Here is a 23,754-nt window from a genome sequence, read left to right as displayed (position 1 = left end):
TTAAGACAAGCATAGTCGCCTTGTACGGCCTTGCTGAAGACCTATTCAACCCCTGTACTTCACGGGTCTACACATTCATGATACGATTCGGGACTGAAATGGATGTTGAACGGATTGAATCATGAGGTGAGGTTAAAATTCGGTTTAAGATTACTGAACTTATATAGCGACGCGCATGCACGTGTGTGTGTGTGTGTGTGTGTGTGTGTGTGTGTGTGTGTGTCTGTTTGTACTAGTCCGGTCTAATGCCGATTTATAGTGCTAGCTCACTGAGATACCATGCCGTAGTTTAACACGAATACCCCACTCAGACATTGAATACTGACTACGAGCCGACCAGTCCTTGTTTTAGCCCCTTTATGACGAGCGATAGACAGGGTAACAACAAGTACCATTTTTAAACGTCTTTTGGTATGACGCTGCCGTGGATCGAACCCCGGACCTTCCGCTTTCCGGGCGGACGCTCTACCACAAGACCACGGAGGCAGTCGATTGAATCATGAAGTCGGATGTAATTATGGTAATGAAGTCAACTTACAAACGTAATCTGTATTCATTTTGTGAGCGTCAAGTGGCAATGATGAGACCCAATGCAATGGGGTCTGCACACCTTAATTACCAGTATAACTTTCATTACAGTTGCCTATAAATGTTGTTTAACTTGATAAGGGTACCTTGTTAAACTGCGGCATGGTATCCCAGTGGGCTAGTAGTATCAAACTGGCACTAGTCCAGACTGAGACATGCAGCTTCACACATACTAGCACGCACGTCGCTATGTACACGTAAGTGCAATAATCTCGTAGTATGAGTCCTCACCTACTATGAGTCCCGAGTGAGTGTACGGAGTTACAGCGTGTGGTCATGTTGATACTGTTTTATCGAGTTTTGATGCCGACCGCTGAATGGTCTCGATTATTATAAGGCAATACAAGATTCAATGTCGCTCTGATATTCCTTGCATTGGCTAAACATTAACATTCACCAGCCCACAAATGTATGCGATTTGCGCCACTCCAGTAACTTACAGACATGTGAGAAAAATTGAGATTTGTTGACCTTTGGCACATGGCAGGGTTTCAAACTACAGCTCTTACTGCGAAATATTACATTAATGTCCTACACATGAATCACTCGTCGGGTAGTGTATGTCCTAATATGAAACCTATTTCAATATTTCGTGACAAAAAGGGTGAATAAATACCCATTGATGAACGCTTGATGACGCGCAGTCAGTGAGTGCACCGAGATAGACCATGATATCACCTTTAAGTCAACAAGCATGGGTCACCAGGTGACTATTCCTAACAGGAATCCCGTCGGGAGATGACAAGAACAATAGCAATATATTACACGACACTCGTCCCCAATACGATACTTCATTCAGACCTTTACCTCATTTGGTAATCACCATGTAAGATTTTAGGAAAAAGCATTTTTCTTACTTTGGTGGTATTGTTTCAATAGCTACTGCTTTGTATTATAGTACCTACCAGTCCCAACAAGCACTTGCTCTTAGTGGAAGCTCCGACACAGCCACAACAGCAGACAAGCAGCACGAGAGAACCAAAGCCAATAATGATCCAGCCACTATTTTCGAGATAGTGTGCACCATCTTCTGTCTCCACTACATTTAGTAGTTCGGAAGCTGATGGGTCAACCTTGAGATATATTCCAAATGCTAAGGTGCCCAAACCCAAAACCTGTAAAATGCAATATTACAAATAGGAATATCATAATATATTCGTCACATGTAATAGGATGTCGAGGGATTTCAAAAACACCCAGCCCAACTTATATTTTTTTGTCGCTTTAAATATTATTTTAGGTATATCACGGTATACAATGACATGTCGAAAACGTTGAGGTGTATTGCAAGCACAGTGTTCGTTTTCTTCAGTCGTTACATATGTGTTGAAGAGCAGTGATACTTCTTATATATTTATGTATGTTTCTTTTAAACAATGCTAATTCCAATGAAGATAGACTTAATATGTTGATGTTCTTATGACTTACCGAAAAGATGACATTGAAGAAGATGAAGAGGCAACTGAATGTCTTTTCACAACAGTTGAACCCCATCTTTACCGGCTGTAAAGAAGAGAATACAAAATCATAGCGTGTGAAGTCTTGCACATGGTGGTAACGCTATAGCCTTGACACTCGTTTATTGTGAGTGAGTGAGTGCGTATGGGTTTATGCCGCTTTTAACAATATTCCAGCAATATCACGGCGGGGGACACGACACAGCAAATTGGCTTCACACATTGTACCCAAGTGGGGGATCGAACCGGGGTCTTCGACGTGACGAGCGAGCGCTTTAATCACTTGACTACCCCACCGCCCCTACTCATTTATAACTGAGGTAGCAGTTAATGGAAGGCTACCCTCCCCAACTCGTGTAAACTAATATTCAAGACAGGTGTTCAGCAGTCATAAATGTGTTTCATACAGTTATAAGAAGTTCGAGAACACAAGACAATTATTCTTCTGTAAAATACATCAAATGTTTCAATGATTGGAAAGTTTGTTTCTACCACCCCTTTTCACAAAAGGCACGCTGTCCAATATAAAACTTATGTACACGAGAATATGCAATAGAATAGAACAGAATTTTAGCTTGACCATAACAATGGAGAACACACACGACACGGAGGCATCTCATCGAGCACAAACATCGAGTCGTTCGTAAATGTCCATGTACGCCCCCCTCATCGAAACTACAGCGACAATTATACTGTCATGATAATGCAGTTCTGGAAGAAGAACCCCACAGCGTTAGCACTGTCCCTGATGACACCAAATGAAACCAATCTGTTTGAGAAAAAGTAGAAAATGAAAAAAATCGGGTTTGTGCTGTCTGGCTCAGGGCATGGGCTCAACAACTGAAGTTTTTGACACACGTTCACGCTACAATGAATGCAAATATGCTTTTGTAAAGTACTTATACTACTTATACCAATATACAATGTAATTGTCTAAATTGTGCTTGATACAAAATTACTGTCTGGTCATTTTCAACAAAGCTATGACGACAAATAACAAAACCCAGATAGTCAAAAAGATTTTGAATAGGTACATGTACTTGTACATGGCGGACTATCCGTGTACCAACGACACTTTCTACATTCAAACAATTCCGGTGTTCTAGTTGCTAGTCCTAGGATTATTGTGTCCAGATCCGCCCTGGTTCTTAGTCCTAGTCGCTATGCCTTATGAGCCAATGTCTGTTGGAGGACATCGCAAGCTAGGACACATTAGTCAGAGGTCCTATTGCCATGGGTTTATTGTTAATCGTTTGGTTTCAGGTGATACGTCGGTTGTGGTTAAATATCATAGGTAAATATCACAAAAGATATGGAATAGTTGGATTATCGATTGAATGGTTGAGCATTGGCAGCATGTGGTGGTGTTTACTGGATTTCTAAAGTAAGACGCATCATGCGCTACTAAACAGCAGAAATGTCACGGATGTGGGAAAGTGAACCTGTTTAATATCACAGGAGCGGAGCAATACCTCTGTTTGAGCTGTAATTGGTGGCTGATATTTTCGTTCGTAACCTACTTCAATCGTACATGAAGGTATGAGAGGAAAATAGATGTGATAATTACAAATTTTGACACAAATTTGCATAATCTTATTGTATATTTTAATGAAATGCAAGAGAATTAACGCAAGAGAATACTCAGTCTTGAATGCCAGGCGAACAGATTGCATTGGGCGTAAAAGGCAAAATAGGGGTGAAAATTATGTGTGTTGATCACTTGAGATCAGTGATGACACCAGATGTTCGCGAAAAGCGTAATAATTTCGTCCTCTGCTGATAGAACTCGCCACTCATGGAAGTGATTTTCATATATATGATGCCAGTGAGTAAGGAGGCCTAGGTGTGACACCTCCATGCTGTTCGATAGCATCGCGCCGATAATTGCGCGTAATAAAGTTAACAATTTAAAGCTGAAGAGCTCGCTCGTGTTCATCTCTAGTCTGTTTTCCTTTGATCGGAATGATTCAGCACTCTACTATGTTCAAGGTCCGTTATTCTACTGCACAATACTTAAATGAGCATTTAAGTAAATAATATCACGGATATCTCCCCTCTCTTTCACTCGCTCTCTCCTTCTCTCTATCTGTATGTTTTTCTCTTTTTAACACCCGTTATTGTTGTCAACATGTTCGCGAAAATGTGACCGTATCCGGTTCCACCGGTGGTACCCGTCACAAACACATGCAAAGGTAAGTCAACTGTTTACTTGAAAAAGACCCAACGGGAACATATGGTACTTGTCAAAATATGGAATTGCATCGGACATCATTTCTGTCATTGATGCATCAAATTTGGAAATGTCCTCCACATGTCTGCTATAAAACTTTTGTAAAGCTTTACTTGGCCCTTGAATGTTGCAACCTTGATCAACAACTTCCTACCAAGAGTCTTTTGGGGCTCTTTGAAATCTCGGCAGAAGTAGCATGCTCGATTGTACCTCAAAGTTTGTGAAATGTAAACATCAAAGGCTGGATCTTCAAGAATATTGCTCGACATAAAGTGAAATTTGACTATTGTGAAAGTTAAAGTTATCCCTCTGGTCATACAGTATGGTAGAGAGTGTTTTGCCACTCTAAATTGTCATGCATGGATCTAAATATGAAACAGAGGAGGTGGTCTCTCAACTGGCCTCCTCATTTGAAGAGAATTGGCTATTGGATAGTTATTGAACGATATCTGATCCTCTACATGTATACACCTAAAGTTTAAGATAAACTTCTTGGACAACCTACTTTCTTTTGACTTTGCCATTCCAAACAGATATTCCGATTCAAATGCATAATGAAACAAATCAACAAGAAGGTGAGTACACCTGGTGCCCATGAGGCTGCCTACTCCTTGTCTAAATGTCTTACCCCAAACTTTTACATAGATGTTATAAATTAGTAAGTCCAGCATTTCTCATATTGTTTTCTCAGTAAACTTCAGATGCTTTCATCTTTTGACAAATTGCCCTGAACCTGTGAAGATAGATATAAAACTGTATCTATGGTCACCACGTTCTGTATTAAAAGCTCCAGGGATCAGAAAGAAGTTTCCTCATGTGGGATAGTGGTTTACAAAGATTTAAATATTTTGACGGAATTGAACTTGGGTCTTTTCTGAGACTGAAAAACGTCAAGCAGTATTTTGTGAATCAGCATGGTATTAATTCCACTTGTCTCAAATAATTTCTGTGATTATAAAGAAAGTCCTTTCGTAATTGCATTAAGGATTATAGTTCTTCTTTGAGATAGGGATTTGGTGGTACATTTGCTGGACCCAGCAATCTAACCATCTTTGCATCTGGTACAAAAGGGGAATGGATATGTCTTCAGGTTTTAAGTTGATAGAACTGATACATGGTTTTGGCAGCCTTCTTCCCAGGTGAACATACTGACCTTATTTGTGGCATAGTTTGATTAGTCACTTGTACCAAGTTTTTTGATCAAACAATTAATGTAGTGATGCTTAAATAAGACATTATCAAGTCTTTGAAAGGCATTTAGAAGTGATGCACATAAGGAAGAAAATTTATTGCTGTCAACGTCTTTTCTTATAAGGAACACAACGTTTCGGTGTATATATTTACTCCTTCATCAGGTGAATAAATGCTATGAGGCAGTGAACATATACTCAACAACAAAGGGAAACATATGACACCAATATTTGAGTGTATTTTTCAAACACGTAAAGTTTGGTTTTCAATATTGTAGTACATGCAGTAATCAAGTAACAAACACTGCTACAGAAAAGCATGCATTCCATGCAAAAGTTTACTTTTATGCAAGCCCATGCATTTCAACCAAGAATGGGTATAAAAACATGTGCGTTAACGGGATTCCATATGCATCGTTTAGCATCGTGCTGACAACAACCACTCAGAAAAACAACAAAATTACGCAATTATTCAACATTACGAAATGCCACGCCTGTCCGAAAATGAGCGTCTGTGAGCCATAATGATTGGTCTGTTTAAAGCAGAATCGAGTCAACGTGATGGTGCAAGACAATTTAACGTCCAAAGAAACACCATTTGGTTTTTATGGCAACGTTGGCAACAGAAAAATGCAGTCAGAGACCATCCTCGGAGATAGAACTGATACATGGTTTTGGCAGCCTTCTTCCCAGGTGAACATACTGACCTTATTTGTGGCATAGTTTGATTAGTCACTTGTACCAAGTTTTTTGATCAAACAATTAATGTAGTGATGCTTAAATAAGACATTATCAAGTCTTTGAAAGGCATTTAGAAGTGATGCACATAAGGAAGAAAATTTATTGCTGTCAACGTCTTTTCTTATAAGGAACACAACGTTTCGGTGTATATATTTACTCCTTCATCAGGTGAATAAATGCTATGAGGCAGTGAACATATACTCAACAACAAAGGGAAACATATGACACCAATATTTGAGTGTATTTTTCAAACACGTAAAGTTTGGTTTTCAATATTGTAGTACATGCAGTAATCAAGTAACAAACACTGCTACAGAAAAGCATGCATTCCATGCAAAAGTTTACTTTTATGCAAGCCCATGCATTTCAACCAAGAATGGGTATAAAAACATGTGCGTTAACGGGATTCCATATGCATCGTTTAGCATCGTGCTGACAACAACCACTCAGAAAAACAACAAAATTACGCAATTATTCAACATTACGAAATGCCACGCCTGTCCGAAAATGAGCGTCTGTGAGCCATAATGATTGGTCTGTTTAAAGCAGAATCGAGTCAACGTGATGGTGCAAGACAATTTAACGTCCAAAGAAACACCATTTGGTTTTTATGGCAACGTTGGCAACAGAAAAATGCAGTCAGAGACCATCCTCGGAGTGGCAGGCCACGCGTAACCATTAATCGACAAGACAACTGGATTCGAACAACACACCTACGAAATCGATTCCAGCCAGTGACAGTGACTGCAAGAAGCATCCCTGGCCTTCGACGAATATCTTCACAAACCGTACGTCGTCGCCTCAGATTTGCAGGGATTGTCGCCAGAAGACCCGCCAGACGTCGCATTTTGACAGGAAACCACCGCGAAGCACGTCTACAATGGTGCAGACAGCGTCTACGCTGGACGGCCATGCAGTGGGGACAAGTTTTATACACTGACGAGTCTCGTTTTCACCTCAGCCACAGCGATGGACGGATTCGAGTGTACAGACGTCGAGGTGAACGCTACGTCAATCATTGTGTCATGGAAGAAGATCGGTTCGGGGGCGGTAGCATCAAGGTATGGAGTGGGATTACAGCAATACAGAGGACCCGTTTGATAGTGGTAGAGGGAAATCTCAATGGACAGCGCTACCGCGACGAGATCATCGGCCCCGTTGTTCTACCGTTATTGCGTCGTCATGGCCCAGGCATTACCTTCCAACCTATTGCACGACTTGTTCAGGATTCTCTTCAACAAAACAACGTAAATGTCATCCCCTGGCCGGCTCGCTCCCCTGATCTCTCACCAATCGAGCACATGTGGGATGAGATGGATCGGCGCCTTCGACGTCAACCACGTGTTCCACAGACACTCCAGGAACTTCGAAACATGCTCCAGTAGATATGGACAGATATCCCGCAGGACTTTGTGCGACGCCTAGTCCATTCCATGAGACGAAGATGTGTTGCTTGCATCGCAACCAGAGGTGGACACACACGCTATTGATTTGTAAATTGACATTTTGACGTGTTCATGTCTTTTATGAAATCACTCATTTTCTGAAGGCAGTATGGCAAATTAAACCATTTGAACACTTACAGGAATCTTTTATCTGTTACAAACCGAAATTGTTTCAGATTTGGTAAAAAACATAACTTTGCATTATATCTCATTCAATGTCACAGGAACTTTTGTTGTTCAGTATACATGTATATATATGTACCTGTAAGAACACAAAAGTAATAAGATAACAATGGTTAATCGTTATGTTAGTTGAGCCTCACGACTGGGAACAGCTACAAACTTTTCAGGTAGGGCAGTCAGATGACAGCTGGCTGGGACTGAATGGGTTTATTTCAACTGCGTTTCCTCTTTTTCAGTTTGTGCATTCTACCAATTTCCAACATCATGCACTGACTTAACTCATTCAAAACGAAATCCAAAGGAGTTTCTCTTTTCCTTTGGCCCTTTTTGGGCATATGCTTCGAAAGCAATCATAATTATTTAAAGTTATGATACCAATTGGAAGGATGCTGCTCACGATATTTTGGTCCATATTTGAATAAATGACGAGGGTTGTTATTGTCAACAATAGAGAAGTCACCTGTGATTATATGACTTTCAGAATGGTATTAGTCCTCGAAGACACAAGTGGTTGAAACCTGATAACCGGCTTACCTTTGTTTCTGATGAATGCCAACAACCTGCTAAAGATTCATGTCTGTATAGAGTTTCTTTCAATATTAGCAAATTGACAATTTACATTCATTAATAACTGTAATTAGATTAAATTGCCGAACCCATATTTGTACAAACCCTATTGTTTAGACACTGTGATTTCTCTGTCAATTTATCGTAAGGGATAGTTGTGCACTTCAATTACATGTTTACACTATAGCAAGATTCATGAGTGATTAACTCCACTTGTCTCATATAGTCTCTGACAGTATATTATTAGGCATTGTTTTATGCTTGCAAAGAATTATTGGTAGTAGTTTACACAAGGAAGTGGTAATACATTTGCTGGACAATTTATCTCTCTTATCTCCTTATGAATCATCTGACAAAGTAACATATTATATTCTCGATCTTTGTAGTTATCTGAAGCTATATACTGATCAACGTTCTTTTTTCGGAACAAGTACAGACAAGAAGAGATGTACGTTTCAAATGACAAACCTACATTATAGGATTATTGCATAAACACATGTTAGAGAGATACATTTCTCGAACGTTTTGAAATCGTGAATCACAAAATGGTGTGCGTCTTTTAGTTATGTTCTTTTCACAAAAAAACATTCTGAGGTGATCATTGGAAAAAAGGTAGTTTATCTTAAATGCTTAAACTAATCTGACCATGTAATAGAATTTAAGGACTCAAGTTGCGTTGATATAATCAGAAAATGAATATTTTGAGAGCTTAGGGTATTAGATTTGTAACTCTGTAATCTTACCTGAAGAAAACAATTTTAAACTTCTACCATAATGGCATATTCGCTCTCGTTTACAGTCAGTGATAACATCTGCTCCTGTATAAATAATATAATACTGAATCAATATTTGGCGACAATTGGTTCTATTCGGCTTGTCAAAAGGCTCATACGTCGATACTATCTCAGTATATAGTTGTCTTTATCAAGACCATATGTCTATTATATAGGTAAGGCTGAATCAATTCTGCATACAGTAAACAATGATAGTCAGACAGGCGGCCTGCTCATGAGGCGACTGTCTTTTGCCAGAATAATCATTATATGCATATTTGATTTGAAGGAGTAAATGTCTGTATTGGGCTTTGGAAAGTAAAGCAACTGTGCATGTTGCTCACGGGATGTGCTTGTCAACCATTTGTACCCTTAACTTTGCACTCTCAACAGTTATGACGTTAAACGTTCTGGGATTACTCTTGTATTCAATCTGCTAAAGTGCTGATATGGTACATTTTTTAACTTTAAAATTCATATGATTTCGAAAGAAAAACATGTTTTGTCCTGTAAATCCAAACGAGGTAACTGTTAAAAATGCCCATTCCCCCATGGTGTTCATGTTGACGAAACACCCTATGTGTCTTGTTTGTTGTTTAACGCCTAACGCAGCAATATTCCAGCTAAATGACGGCGGTCTGTAAATAATCGAATCATGATCAGACAATCCAGTGATTGACACCATGAGCATCGTTCTACGCTATTGAGATACGATGACATGGGTGTTAATCGCCTCTTACGACAAGCATGGGTTTCTGAAGACCAATTCTAAACCGAAATCTTTTCGGGACGAAACTACTCATAAAAACCATTAATCATGATGGTTTATAAATGACTTTGTTTTTACCAAAAGCATTTGAAACAAATTGCATGAATATAAAATCGTACAATCAGGCTTGTCTTTATGCTGACTTGAACTACTCTCATTATTTCATTATTCATCAATGTTGTATATCTATATGCTATCAGATAATGTAAACGTCCACCACACTTATACACGGAACGGTGAATTCACGTCAAAAGTGATATCATAACACAAAACATTTCTTTGAACTAATATTCAAATACACAACAACAATGTTCACGAGGAACGTTATTCAAATGTATAGGAGCCTATTCATTTCTCTGAGAGGATCTGACTACACATGACCTATTCGCAAAGGTTACATTGTTACAGAACACTATTCAAAATCTTGCATTCAAATACACTGAACACAAGGAAATGTGGACCCATTTATAAACTCATAGAAGGAACCCGAACCATTTACAGAAAAGACCTGACCATTGGAATGATCTGTAAGCGACAGCTATCTCACCTGTTTGTGCTGCCAGTACACTCCGTGTTCTCGATGCAAATAACAATACACCGCACGATTAGCGACGCAAGGTAGAACGCAATAAATTTATACCGCCATTTCACCGCATATGTTGTCGTGGTATATTGCAGGGCGTGTATGAACCATCACGATATTAAGCGAGATGAGGTATAAAATGTGAATTGTAAACCTATAGAAAGTGTGTTCTGTGTTGTGATTGGCTAATTTGGGTCACATGACCAAATGTCAGAGGGTGAAAATATGTTTTGAATTCCCTGAAGCAAGCGACCGAATCACTGTGTAGGAATACATAATTACTCAGCAGTTTTTGCATACTAATTAACAATGGACGCAAATTGAAATACAAAATTCATAACAAATGTTTTGATTTTCTCTATTCATGGGAATTATTGGGATTATTGAAATAATTACCAAAATCACAATCACCATAGCGACTAACGCGCTCCTGGCGAATCCTGAGATATCACTGTTCTGTATATCAAACGGCATAAATAAAAATCCAAGACCATGCCAATTCTTCAAGAAATGTGTGCATATAATTTAACGAAAAATAATATCGATTTGGAAGTTATATCGTCAGTTTTAGTTATAAAATAAAATGAAACGGCTATTCATGGACACTATTTATATGAACTTATAATATTGACTATAACACTCCCTAGAAATACATACAAGATGAAATGTAAATGTACCTGTCACATGTACACTTGTTCAAATTAAAGAAATATCGTATACGACACCATAAACTTAATAACTTCATATGTGAACATTGTTCAAACAAACAGGAGATTATCAAACGTTCATATAATGTTGTGGCCTATATCTACGTATGATATCATATTGAATATTGATTAATATCCAAAGTGAAATTAATTGTGTGAAATTTTTTTACAAAAGATATGCAAGATCTACATCATGAAACAGTAAAGAGCAGTTAACAATGATCGTTTGTACTTTCATTCAAGGACCTTCACCTCAGAGAAATTACCAAATATGTACAACAAATATGTTGAAGTTTGACATCACTACCGGTGACCGAATTTTACAAAATGGCGTGTTGACTGTCAACAGTGCGCGGGATTTTACGAGGGGACTTTCGTTGATTCAGGGTTCGTATATACATAAATGTGACATGTAAGTAATCAGAAACATTCTGACAATTTGTGTACTGTATTTTGTTGCTGTATTTTTCATTGAAACCAACGAAAATAGTCAGAAATTCTGATAAATACTGTTGTCGTTGTGATTTTGCGTCAGTCATGGCGTCACAAAGGACGGGAACTTCGACAAGTTCTGTTGAAAATATCAAATTATTGCAATGTATATATGTTTAATTCCCTAATTCTTCCTACGATTCTCTTCCCGTGTATATTCTGAAAATGCAGATCTCGAGCCAATGTACTCAACGAATAGACGAATGGCTTTGTTTACATTTCCAACAAGTGCAGTTTTTTCAGCGTTCGTTTTCACACCTCATTTATTTTGCTTCATTACATCTAGACAATTTGTATTGGTGACAAAGACCATTTGGCATTTGATTCTAAAATGTATGAGGAATTCAAGGATGTAGGTATCGCAGCTGAAATATACGTGATGGTATTTGCGTCTCATTACCGGTGTACGTTATTACCAAAATCACAATCACCATAGCAACGACAGAACGTTCGATGTTGACGCCTCACAACCGAGTAAGTACGAGGTGTTAAAGAGTGCGCATGTTTTTTTCTAAATAAAACAATAGGTTTACAATATCGATAAATACTATGTGTGTGTCTATTTCCGGGATTTTATCGAGTATTTGCATCTTGGTAATTTTCATTCGAGCCCCTCAAGCTAACGCTTTCGGGTCTCGAGATGAATTTCTAAGATGCAAATACTCGATAAAATCCCGGAAATAGACACACACATAGTATTTATCTTCTAAATAATCAATGATCAACTGTTCACATAACAACTTGAACAGTGCAAATACGACAAAGGGAGCCCAATAAATCAATCATGTGGTGAGTGATGTGTGTTGCATTTACCGTTGTATCGTGTAAAATGAATTGCTTAGGTTTTCCTTATCGATTCAGTGCATGTATATGCGGTTTAATGTAATACATGGAAACATTTGCTGTTGGGCATTAGATACCTGAGAGGTTGAAATAGACATGTTTTATGCTTCCGTAGAACAATCAAGTACCTGAGGAAATAAAGTACCATTTCATAAGCACGTTTGCAGTCGGATAAAAAGCCGCAGAAAGATTAGTGTTCGAAGTATATGTGTACCGTACACTATCTAAAATGTGTACGGGATAAATTATAAGGATTCGTTTTATGTATTTAATGATGAACATGACCCTTTTCGTATTACATGATACATTATCCCACGGCCTTGTAACGATACATCTTCCATTGCCTCTGTTCTGCTTATAAACAACATAATGGGATTGAAAAACACTATAATATATCGAGAATCTGTGCGAAATATAAAAACAAAACACCCACTCACATTTTCTTTGTTTGAGTGTATATACAATATCTTGTGAGGAGTTCAGCTGACTTATGTACACACAGGCAAATGTGTCTCCTTTACATTTTGAGGTACATCCGACATCTTGAAGGAATTCATCAAACACATGTACAAACTGACAAATGTGTCTCCTTTACACGATGAGGTATATGCGATAACTTCTGAGGCGTTCATCTGACACATGTACACACAGATAAATGTGTCTTTTTTTCCTTATGAGGTATGTACGGCCAACTTGAGAGGAGCTCAGCTGACATTCAAATTTGTTTCCTATTTGTATGTGTTCTTTTCCATATTCGATAGATTGTATTTCGGAAACATCCACATAATAACGTACCTGTACTATAGCCTACAACAAAATATTATAATCTTTAGAAACAACTAGATGTGATAACGTTTGGGGTTATATTCACATTATTGATAACAATCAATTAATCAATGCACCAATTTCAACCTCGAAAAGGAAATGACGTCAGCAGCTGTTTATAGATACTCCGTCATAACCGAATTGGTTTGAACAGTATTTGTATTATATTACGCCGTGTCAGTTTAATGTTGGAGGAGGGGGCACGGGTGGACCAGTCGTCTAAGACGCCGCGATTCGCTGTGCAGAGTTGCGTCCCTTGGGCACGCCAGAAACCTATGATTGTGGGTTCGAATCCCGGTTCGCCCCGATTATGTTTCTAGGTTTGTCAGCACCATACCCGTGCTCGTGGGTTTCACCGAAGTGGTAAACGTCTGAGACCTGCATGACTTCGGTCTTTCCTCCCACATTAAGCTGACACGCCGCGATATAACTGGAATACTGTTTAAAGCGGCGTTAAACCCAACTCACTCACTCACTAATGTCGGAGGAAAAGTGATGCAGCTCTTAGGTGTTTTCCACTTTGGAGAAACTAAGGAACACTGGTGCCAACAAAAATATAATTATGTTGGAGATTCGAACCCACGATCATCAGATTCAAAGACGAGTAAGAGACGCAACATTTACAGGTCATTTGGTGAAGGAGAATGATTTCTCAAACTATAGCGACGTGGGAGTGTTATCTGATAAAATGAACAGTCATAAGATGACAACTGCAACTGTTTGTTTGTTGTTTAAAGTCGCACTCAGCAATATTCCATCTGTATGATGTCGGTCTGGAAACAATCAAATCTGTACTAGACAATCCTGTGATTAACATCATGAGCATCGATCCACGCAATTGGGATAAGATGACATGCATCAAGCAAGTCAACGAGCCTGACAACCCGATCCCGATAGTCGCCTCTCACGATAAGCACGGATTGCTGAGGACCAAGTCGAAGCCGCGGAATCTTCACGGGAATAACTGCAGTTGTAAACTCAAAATCAAAAGAGCTAAACACATTTGACAAATCAGGAGCGGAACATGTGACTGAATAAAACAGGCCATAAGGAAGAGGTCCACAATAATGTCACCTTCCACTCACACGTCAAGTAATGGAGGAGTATACACGTTGTCTTAGTGGTAAAATCTTTGCTCGTTTACGTCGGATTTCCTATATGGGTATAATATGTACATGTAGAGCCCAGATCTTGTGTCCCTCACAGTGATGTTCCTCGAATATCTCGAACAGAAACGCCAAACGTAACTCACTCACTCTGCATAAAGTCAGACAACATCCATTACAACATCATCTTCTCGAGGCAAGAGAGTTAACTGACTTTAAAAGTCCAGTTTCGACTCTTGCCGAACTAGGCTGGTGGCTAGTGACTATTTCGAGTTATGTCCGCGTTTGCATTGTTTGGGGCGTGTCACAAACAATTGATGGTAGTTTCGAATCCTGTCTGACTCTGAATCTGTTTCGTTGTTTGTCATCACCCTACTCTTGCTCATATGCGATTTAAGACCTGAATTACTTCGGACCTTCCTCCTTCATACTGTTCGAAGCGGCGTAAAAACAAACTCACTCAGTCAATGTAAAAGGCATGTTTGCAATTACATACATGTTAGTGCACAACATCTCTATTACACATGACATGAAATGACAGTTTTAACGGAGTTACCTCCCTTACACTGAGCCGATGCCCACATAACACGTGGTTCTGGGGGGAAATGCGTTGTATCGTTTTCTATGGTCTTTATGACTCTGGGTATATGTTCGTATGTGTGTTTAATATCGTACATGATCGATTGCAATATGTACCCAAATAAATACGTCAGGTGTGTGATGTTATGATGCGTGTACTTCCTGTTGATGTGGTCAAACAGACTCTTCACAAGTTTGTTTGATTGTTTGGATGTACATCATACAAGCAATATGCCAAAACAGAAATCAATGTCAACGGACGATTAATGATATCAATAGAATGATATTGTGACGACAATAAATGTTCCCTCAGAACCGATCATCATTGTATGTTATCAGCTCTCCGTTTGGAATTGATTGAAACAACATTTTGCAGTTGAGTCGTGTGACTCAATATATTTATATATTATGACGACAATAAATGTTCGCTTTGAACTAATCATGATTGAATGTTATCAGTTCTGTTTGGATTAAATTGAAACGTCATGTTGAAGTATAACCTCATTTCAAATAGGTTGTGTGCACATTCTTTATTATTAAAATAATACATAGCTTATAAGTTTAGATTTTAATATCTATAAGATAATAATAACAATAATAACAATAATAATACTAATAATAAAATAATAATAATAATAATAGTAATAATGATAATAATAATAATAACAATAATAATAATACTAATACTAATAATAAAATAATAATAATGATAATAATAATAATAACAATAATAATAATAATAATAATAATAATAAAATAATAATAATAATAATAATAATAACAACAACAACAACAACAATAATAATAATAATAATAATATGCTTTACAAACTAATTTTGAATGAGGGTGAATAATTGAATCATTTTGGTATTATATTGAAAGAAAGAAATTGTCCACGAAGATTCTTGAAAAAAATAATTATGCTTCACACTGGTGAAAATAATAAAATTGCCTGCCACAAAAATTACATTATTGCAATGTGTCTTCTTTAAGAAAATCAGGCTCATAGTTCTAAATAAAAAATATATATCTGGTTTGGTGGCTGTAGCTGAAAATAGATAATCTCGACACAAAATCCAAGCACCCCCAGCACATCCCGTTCACCGCCCCACCCCCGCGAATATCAAATGGTCAGTCGCTGAGCTTCACGAGGCGAATAGCGTGTCTTTAAACGACACCACTACTCATTCCCCTTTCATAAGGCAGCTCGGGTATGGAAGTGATAAACCTACAACCATTATTATGCCACGTACATGGGGCGCCACTCTGTACGGCAAAATTCGACGCTTTAGACGACTAGGCCCGTCGTTATCCAAGTTGTGAAAAGGGTTTACCATTTGACACCACAAACGCAATGTGCCAACTGTAACCAATGCATCTCCTACATAACAAGCATCTCTCATTAATAATGCACTCTGTTATATACGACACACACGTACTTGTTAGACATATGTTATTTGTAAACAAAGAACGTTTTATTACAATGATATGCAAAGTTCATAACTGGTTCATAAAGAAGCATATAAGGATGTAAAATCAAAATCAACTTCACAATCTACAAACTAAACAAGTAATTGAAAACACATTACTATAAACACGTAACTGATATAATATTTCCAAAAATAAACAATAGTCCTTTTTCATAAAATAACGGCTGCATAACACAATACAAAGAGGCAGTGTTGATCAATTATACTTCGTCATAAAACAACAATAGTAATGCGCTGATTTGCACAGTATGCAGACCGTGTTTTGAATGGATATTTCTCCATGAAAGTAAAACTAATAGAAGGAAATTCTTAAATGTTGGTGAAAACATATAATGATAGTTTTTACTTAGTCTTACATGTAGTTTTGAAATGAGAGCTAATATCAGTCTGTGTATGTTAAATTCTGTGTATGTCATTTAAAAATGAAACAATTAGGTATATAAATAGAAATACTTGGGGTGGGTGGGTAGATTTTCTTTTAGAATAGATTTTACAACACATACGTCGTATTTCATATTCGATACATATTTGCAGTTGTGATAAAAATATAACAACGAACTGAACCAATACATAATAATAACATTATGAATAAAACAACTAGAACGACGAGGAAACATATATACAGCAAACATATATATATAATAAATAATAAAATAATAATAAAGTCCACGTTAGTCCATCATCTTCTTTATATCAGTTTCAGACATAGTACTTTCGTTGTCTCATGACACCGAGTGAACATTTACCTCATTTCATATATATATACGAAACACATAAAAAATATCTATTTCACACCTGACTCTTGAGATGGAAAACCTAATGATAAATCGTAACATTCAGTAAAACTATGCAAAACATCGTGTGTTTGTTTGTGTGTGTGTTGTTTAACGCCGCAATCTAGGTAACTGGGATAAGATGACATGCATCAACCAAGTCAGTGCACCTGACCACCCGATCCTCCCGATAGTCGCCTTTTATGTCAAGCATAGTCACCTTTTTCGACAAGCATGGGTTGCTGAAGACCTACTCTAAAGCAAATGAGGTTCAGTGCTGTTCACTAGTTGCATGTACATATAGTGTTGGAATACCCGACAGCCGATATTGACTTGAAACTTGTGGTGACTGGTTCGTTTCAACTGAACATATGCAACGTGGGGTTATTGACATTCACCGAACCTTTAAACCAAGAAAGCAATGCTTAAATGTAGTCAGCGAGTTGCCATTTCATTAACGGCATGGTTGTGAGCTTTGTATAATAAAATACAGGGCACCAAAAATATGTGTTCGAATAAGCTGATTCTTTTGAGAGATACGTTTAGTCTTGTCCAGAAAGAAGATTGTGGTGTATCAAGACCAAGTGCTACTTCGGGTCTTCCAGCCTGTACATATGACTCAATGACTATCTTTAAACGATCTCCGCGTTACCTAACTATGTACGAAAAACGAGATATTATGTTCGTTTTATTTCTATATATCAATGATTGCTGAGTCAATATGTGTACCAATTTCTTATTTTCTTGTGAAGAGTCAAAACGTGAAGGCAAAATCATATCTCGTCGTCGCTTGTTCTGCAAAGACACGCGGCAATAGTGATCCCGATTATCTGAAAATAATCAAAACAAGAACTTACTTCAATGTTTCGGAAGTATAACCTGTGTCAGTCCTTAAACAATTATCATTTACTTAAAACTATTTCAAAATCACTATGTGATCTTTTAGAATGTCTATGATATATATAGATTAACATATTTACCTTCTACGAATTAGGACGTTTCTTCACCCGACTTATTGCCTGTGTGTTGCCATAATCATTTTCAAAATACATCACAATGTAGGAATTTGCAAATGTTTTTCGTAAGTGATTGTTTTACTCGCATCATTGTTTAAATATTGCGAGGATACCTCTGCGGATCGCGGCAAGATTGCTATGCGGCGTTAAAGAATAGTCACTCACTCGCATTCACGTTTGGATGATTAAAGAGCAGAACGATGACTCGAGTATCCTTGCAAATGAGGGTACATTTAGATTTCCAGAGATACTCACTGTGATGGCAATGATGACCGCCTCCACGATGAGCAGCACCGTGCTGTACTGCATCACGGTATCCTTCAGCTTCGTGAAACATCCCTGTCAGATGTACAGACAAATAGGGTACATTGTTTATGTGTCGCCATTTATGTGTAATTTATAGTTGTGGCTAGGTTTCCGTTTAAGTTGTAGCGTGTCATGCTGATCTTACTAAATGAGTGTAGTGTGCAAAATAAGTATGATGCACACATGAATATATAAACACATCGTCATACAGAGAAGTACAGAAGAAGTTGATTCTTCTTTTAGAAAGAAACTAAGAGTAGCCAGGGGACACCAACAAAGAAAGGTCACGTCGTCGTTATATATTAAGACGACACTAGTATTACGTCAACAATGGTATCTGTATGGTGCCAAAAATTCGTCTGAAATAATACTCATTCGTCTCGTGCGGAGGGACTTTTAATACTCATATGGGTAACAAATAGATAAACGACACAAACACTAGTGAATAGTTTGGTGAATGTTCATTTAGTTTTGACCCTAAGTGTCCTGTCAGCTTAGTACAGGGTGGCATTCTAAGTATATGCACGTTGCTGTTCATGACTGACCAAGGATCACTATCAGCCAGCGAATCCGGCAAGCTCCTCACAGTGATAGCCCGTTCGCGGAGCTCTCTATACTATCGCTGCAACCAGTCAAAACTCCCCACTGTGAAAGGTGGCCCCAACCATGCTTGGAGTTGAACTCGCAACCGAATGACCGTTATGTTTACAAACACGTGACGCACGTCGTGACGCCGAATGCACTTACCGCTGCTAAATTACGTTTCTTTGTTTGTCATTTTGAACTATTATTTTATTATAACTATCATGTAATTGATATTGTAAGAATGTAAGGGAGAAGTTGGTTGGTTTTCCGTTAATCTGCAATCTCGAACCAATCTGATTATACAAACAACAAAGTAAATTCATCTGGAAAACATGGTCAGTCGCCAAGGCTCGCTAAATACAATGTTTATTCCTAATGCAGGATATTTACCATCCCCAAACACACTCGTGTGATAACCTCTATTATAATTATGTGTTTGTTAGTGTGTATATGCTTCATCGCGTGTTTGTTAGTGTGTATATGCTTCATTATGTGTTTGTTAGTGTGTATATGCTTCATTATGTGTTTGTTAGTGTGTATATGCTTCATCGCGTGTTTGTTAGTGAGTTTATGCTTCATGATGTGTTTGTTAGTGTGTATATGCTTCATGATGTGTTTTTTTACAGTGCAAATGATCCATGATGTGTTTGTTAGTGTGTATATGCTTCATTATGTGTTTGTTAGTGTGTATATGCTTCATAATGTGTTTGTAAGTGTGTATATACTTTATTATGTGTTTGTTAGTGTGCATATGTTTCAGTATATGTTTGTTAGTGTGTACATGCTTCATGATGTGTTTGTTAGTGTGTATATGTTTCATTATGTGTTTGTTAGTGTTTATAAGAATTATGATGTGTTTGTAAGTGTGTATATGCTTCATGATGTGTTTGTTACTGTGCATATGATCCATGATGTGTTTGTAAGTGTGTATATGCTTCATCATGTGTTTGTTAGTGTGTATATGCTTCATAATGTGTTTGTTTCTGTGCATATGCTTCAGGATGTGCTTGTTTGTGTGTATATGCTTCATAATGTGTTTGTAAGTGTGTATATGCTTCATTATGAGTTTGTTAGTGGGTATATGATCCATCATGTGTTTGTTAGTGTGTATATGCTTCATGATGTGTTTTTTAGTGTGTATATGCTTCATAATGTGTTTGTAAGTGTGTATATGCTTTATTATGAGTTTGTTAGTGGGTATGTGCTTCATTATGTGTTTGAAAGTGTGTATATGCTTCCTGACGTGTTTTTTACTGTGCATATGATCCATGATGTGTTTGTTAGTGTGTATATGCTTCATTATGAGTTTGTTAGTGTGTATATGATCCATGATGTGTTTGTAAGTGTGTATATACTTCATTTTGTGTTTGTTAGTGTGCATATGTTTCAGTATGTGTTTGTTAGTGTGTATATGCTTCATAATGTGTTTTTTACTGTGCATATGATCCATGATGTGTTTGTTAGTGTGTATATGCTTCATAATGTGTTTTTTACTGTGCATATGATCCATCATGTGTTTGTTTCTGTGCATATGCTTCAGGATGTGCTTGTTGGTGTGTATATGCTTCATAATGTGTTTGTAAGTGTGTATATGCTTCATTATGAGTTTGTTAGTGGGTATATGATCAATCATCTGTTTGTTAGTGTGTATATGCTTCATGATGTGTTTGTTAGTGTGTATATGCTTCATAATGTGTTTGTAAGTGTGTATTTGCTTTATTATGAGTTTGTTAGTGGGTATGTGCTTTATTATGTGTTTGTTAGTGTGTATATGCTTTATTATGAGTTTTTTAGTGTGTATATGCTTCATGATGTGTTTTTTACTGTGCATATGATCCATGATGTGTTTGTTAGTGTGTATATGCTTCATGATGTGTTTTTTACTGTGCATATGATCCATGATGTGTTTGTTAGTGTGTATATGCTTCATGATGTGTTTTTTACTGTGCATATGATCCTTGATGTGTTTGTTAGTGTGTATATGCTTCATTATAAGTTTGTTAGTGGGTATATGATCCATGATGTGTTTGTTAGTGTGTATATGCTTCATAATGTGTTTGTAAGTGTGTATTTGCTTTATTATGAGTTTGTTAGTGGGTATGTGCTTTATTATGTGTTTGTTAGTGTGTATATGCTTTATTATGAGTTTGTTAGTGTGTATATGCTTCATGATGTGTTTTTTATTGTGCATATGATCCATGATGTGTTTGTTAGTGTGTATATGCTTCATGATGTGTTTTTTACTGTGCATATGATCCTTGATGTGTTTGTTAGTGTGTATATGCTTCATTATAAGTTTGTTAGTGGGTATATGATCCATGATGTGTTTGTTAGTGTGTATATGCTTCATGATGTGTTTGTAAGTGTGTATATCCTTCATTATGAGTTTGTTAGTGGGTATATACTTCATTATGTGTTTGCAAGTGTGTATATGCTTCATAATGTGTTTGTTAGTGTGTATATGCTTCATAATGTGTTTGTTAGTGTGTATATGCTTTATTATGTGTTTGTTAGTGTGTATATGCTTTATTATGTGTTTGTTAGTGTGTATATGCTTCATGATGTGTTTGTAAGTGTGTATATCCTTCATTATGAGTTTGTTAGTGGGTATATACTTCATTATGTGTTTGCAAGTGTGTATATGCTTCATAATGTGTTTGTTAGTGTGTATATGCTTCATAATGTGTTTGTTAGTGTGTATATGCTTTATTATGTGTTTGTTAGTGTGTATATGCTTCATAATGTGTTTGTTAGTGTGTATATGCTTCATAATGTGTTTGTTAGTGTGTATATGCTTTATTATCTGTTTGTTAGTGTGTATATGCTTTATTATGTGTTTGTTAGTGTGTATATGCTTCATGATGTGTTTGTTAGTGTGTATATGCTTTATTATGAGTTTGTTAGTGGGTATGTGCTTCATTATGTGTTTGAAAGTGTGTATTTGCTTCATGATGTGTTTTTTACTGTGCATATGATCCATGATGTGTTTGTTAGTGTGTATATGCTTCATTATAAGTTTGTTAGTGGGTATATGATCCATGATGTGTTTGTTAGTGTGTATATGCTTCATGATGTGTTTGTAAGTGTGTATATCCTTCATTATGAGTTTGTTAGTGGGTATATACTTCATTATGTGTTTGCAATTGTGTATATGCTTCATAATGTGTTTGTTAGTGTGTATATGCTTCATTATGTGTTTGTTAGTGTTTTTGTGCTTCATGGTGTGTTTGTTAGTGTGTATATGCTTCATGATGTGTTGGTAAGTGAGTATATGCTTCATTATGAGTTTGTTAGTGTGTATATGCTTCATGATGTGTTGGTAAGTGAGTATATACTTCATTATGAGTTTGTTAGTGTGTATATGCTTCATTATGTGTTTGTTAGTGTGTATATGCTTCATGATGTGTTGGTAAGTGAGTATATGCTTCATTATGAGTTTGTTAGTGTGTATATGCTTCATGATATGTTCGTTAGTGTGTATATGCTTCATGATGTGTTGGTAAGTGAGTATATGCTTCATTATGAGTTTGTTAGTGTGTATATGCTTCATGATATGTTTGTTAGTGTGTATATGCTTCATGATGTGTTGGTAAGTGAGTATATGCTTCATTATGAGTTTGTTAGTGTGTATATGCTTCATTATGTGTTTGTTAGTGTGTATATGCTTCATGATGTGTTGGTAAGTGAGTATATGCTTCATTATGAGTTTGTTAGTGTGTATATGCTTCATTATGTGTTTGTTAGTGTGTATATGCTTCATGATGTGTTGGTAAGTGAGTATATGCTTCATTATGAGTTTGTTAGTGTGTATATGCTTCATTATGTGTTTGTTACTGTGCATATGCTTCATAATGTGTTTGTTAGTGTGTATATGCTTCATGATGTGTTTGTTAGTGTGTATATGCTTCATGATGTGTTTGTAAGTGTGTTTATGCTTCCTTATGAGTTTGTTAGTGGGTACATACTTCATTATGTGTTTGTTAATGTGCATAAGCATCATGATGTGTTTGTTTGTTTGTATATGCTTCATGATGTGTTTGTAAGTGTGTATATGCTTCATAATGTCTTTGTTAGTGTGCATAAGCACCATGATGTGTTTGTTTGTTTGTATATGCTTCATGATGTGTTTGTAAGTGTGTATATGCTTCATAATGTCTTTGTTAGTGTGTATATGCTTCATTATGTGTTTGTTAGTTTGTTTATGCTTCATGGTGTGTTTTTTACTGTGCATATGATCCATGATGAGTTTGTTAGTGTGTATATGCTTCATTATGTGTTTGTAAGTGTGTATATGCTTCATAATGTGTTTGTTAGTGTGTATATGCTTCATTATGTGTTTGTTAGTGTTTTTATGCTTCATGGTGTGTTTGTTAGTGTGTATATGCTTCATGATGTGTTGTTTACTTTGCATATGGTCCATGATGTGTTTGTAAGTGTGTATATGCTTCATTATGAGTTTGTTAGTGTGTATATGATCCATGATGTGTTTGTTAGTGGGTATATGCT

General features: G+C 37.0%; 1 protein-coding gene across 3 annotated transcripts in view; it reads right to left on the bottom strand.

The window, feature by feature from the left end:
* LOC124111281 (CD82 antigen-like) overlaps positions 1-23,754 on the bottom strand; it is a 56,218-nt gene that overhangs the window by 20,751 nt on the left and 11,713 nt on the right. For 2 of the 3 annotated variants that reach the window (XM_046470929.2, XM_048385714.1), the window contains exons 8-9: positions 18,613-18,696; positions 16,521-18,171 (exon numbers count right to left, since the gene is read on the bottom strand). The exons of the other annotated variant lie outside the window; for it this stretch is intronic. In XM_046470929.2, coding sequence (XP_046326885.2) covers positions 18,115-18,171; positions 18,613-18,696 — 141 coding nt within the window. In that variant the 3' untranslated portion in view covers positions 16,521-18,114. Of the gene's footprint in view, positions 1-16,520; positions 18,172-18,612; positions 18,697-23,754 lie in introns of those variants that run through there. 3 annotated transcript variants of the gene reach the window in all.

The sequence above is a fragment of the Haliotis rufescens genome, unplaced genomic scaffold, assembly GCF_023055435.1.
Source record: "Haliotis rufescens isolate VD_foot unplaced genomic scaffold, xgHalRufe1.0.p SCAF_6, whole genome shotgun sequence".
Lineage (NCBI taxonomy): Eukaryota > Metazoa > Mollusca > Gastropoda > Lepetellida > Haliotidae > Haliotis > Haliotis rufescens.
The sequence above is the reverse complement of the archived record's forward strand: the minus strand, read 5'-3'. Positions and strand labels throughout refer to the sequence as shown.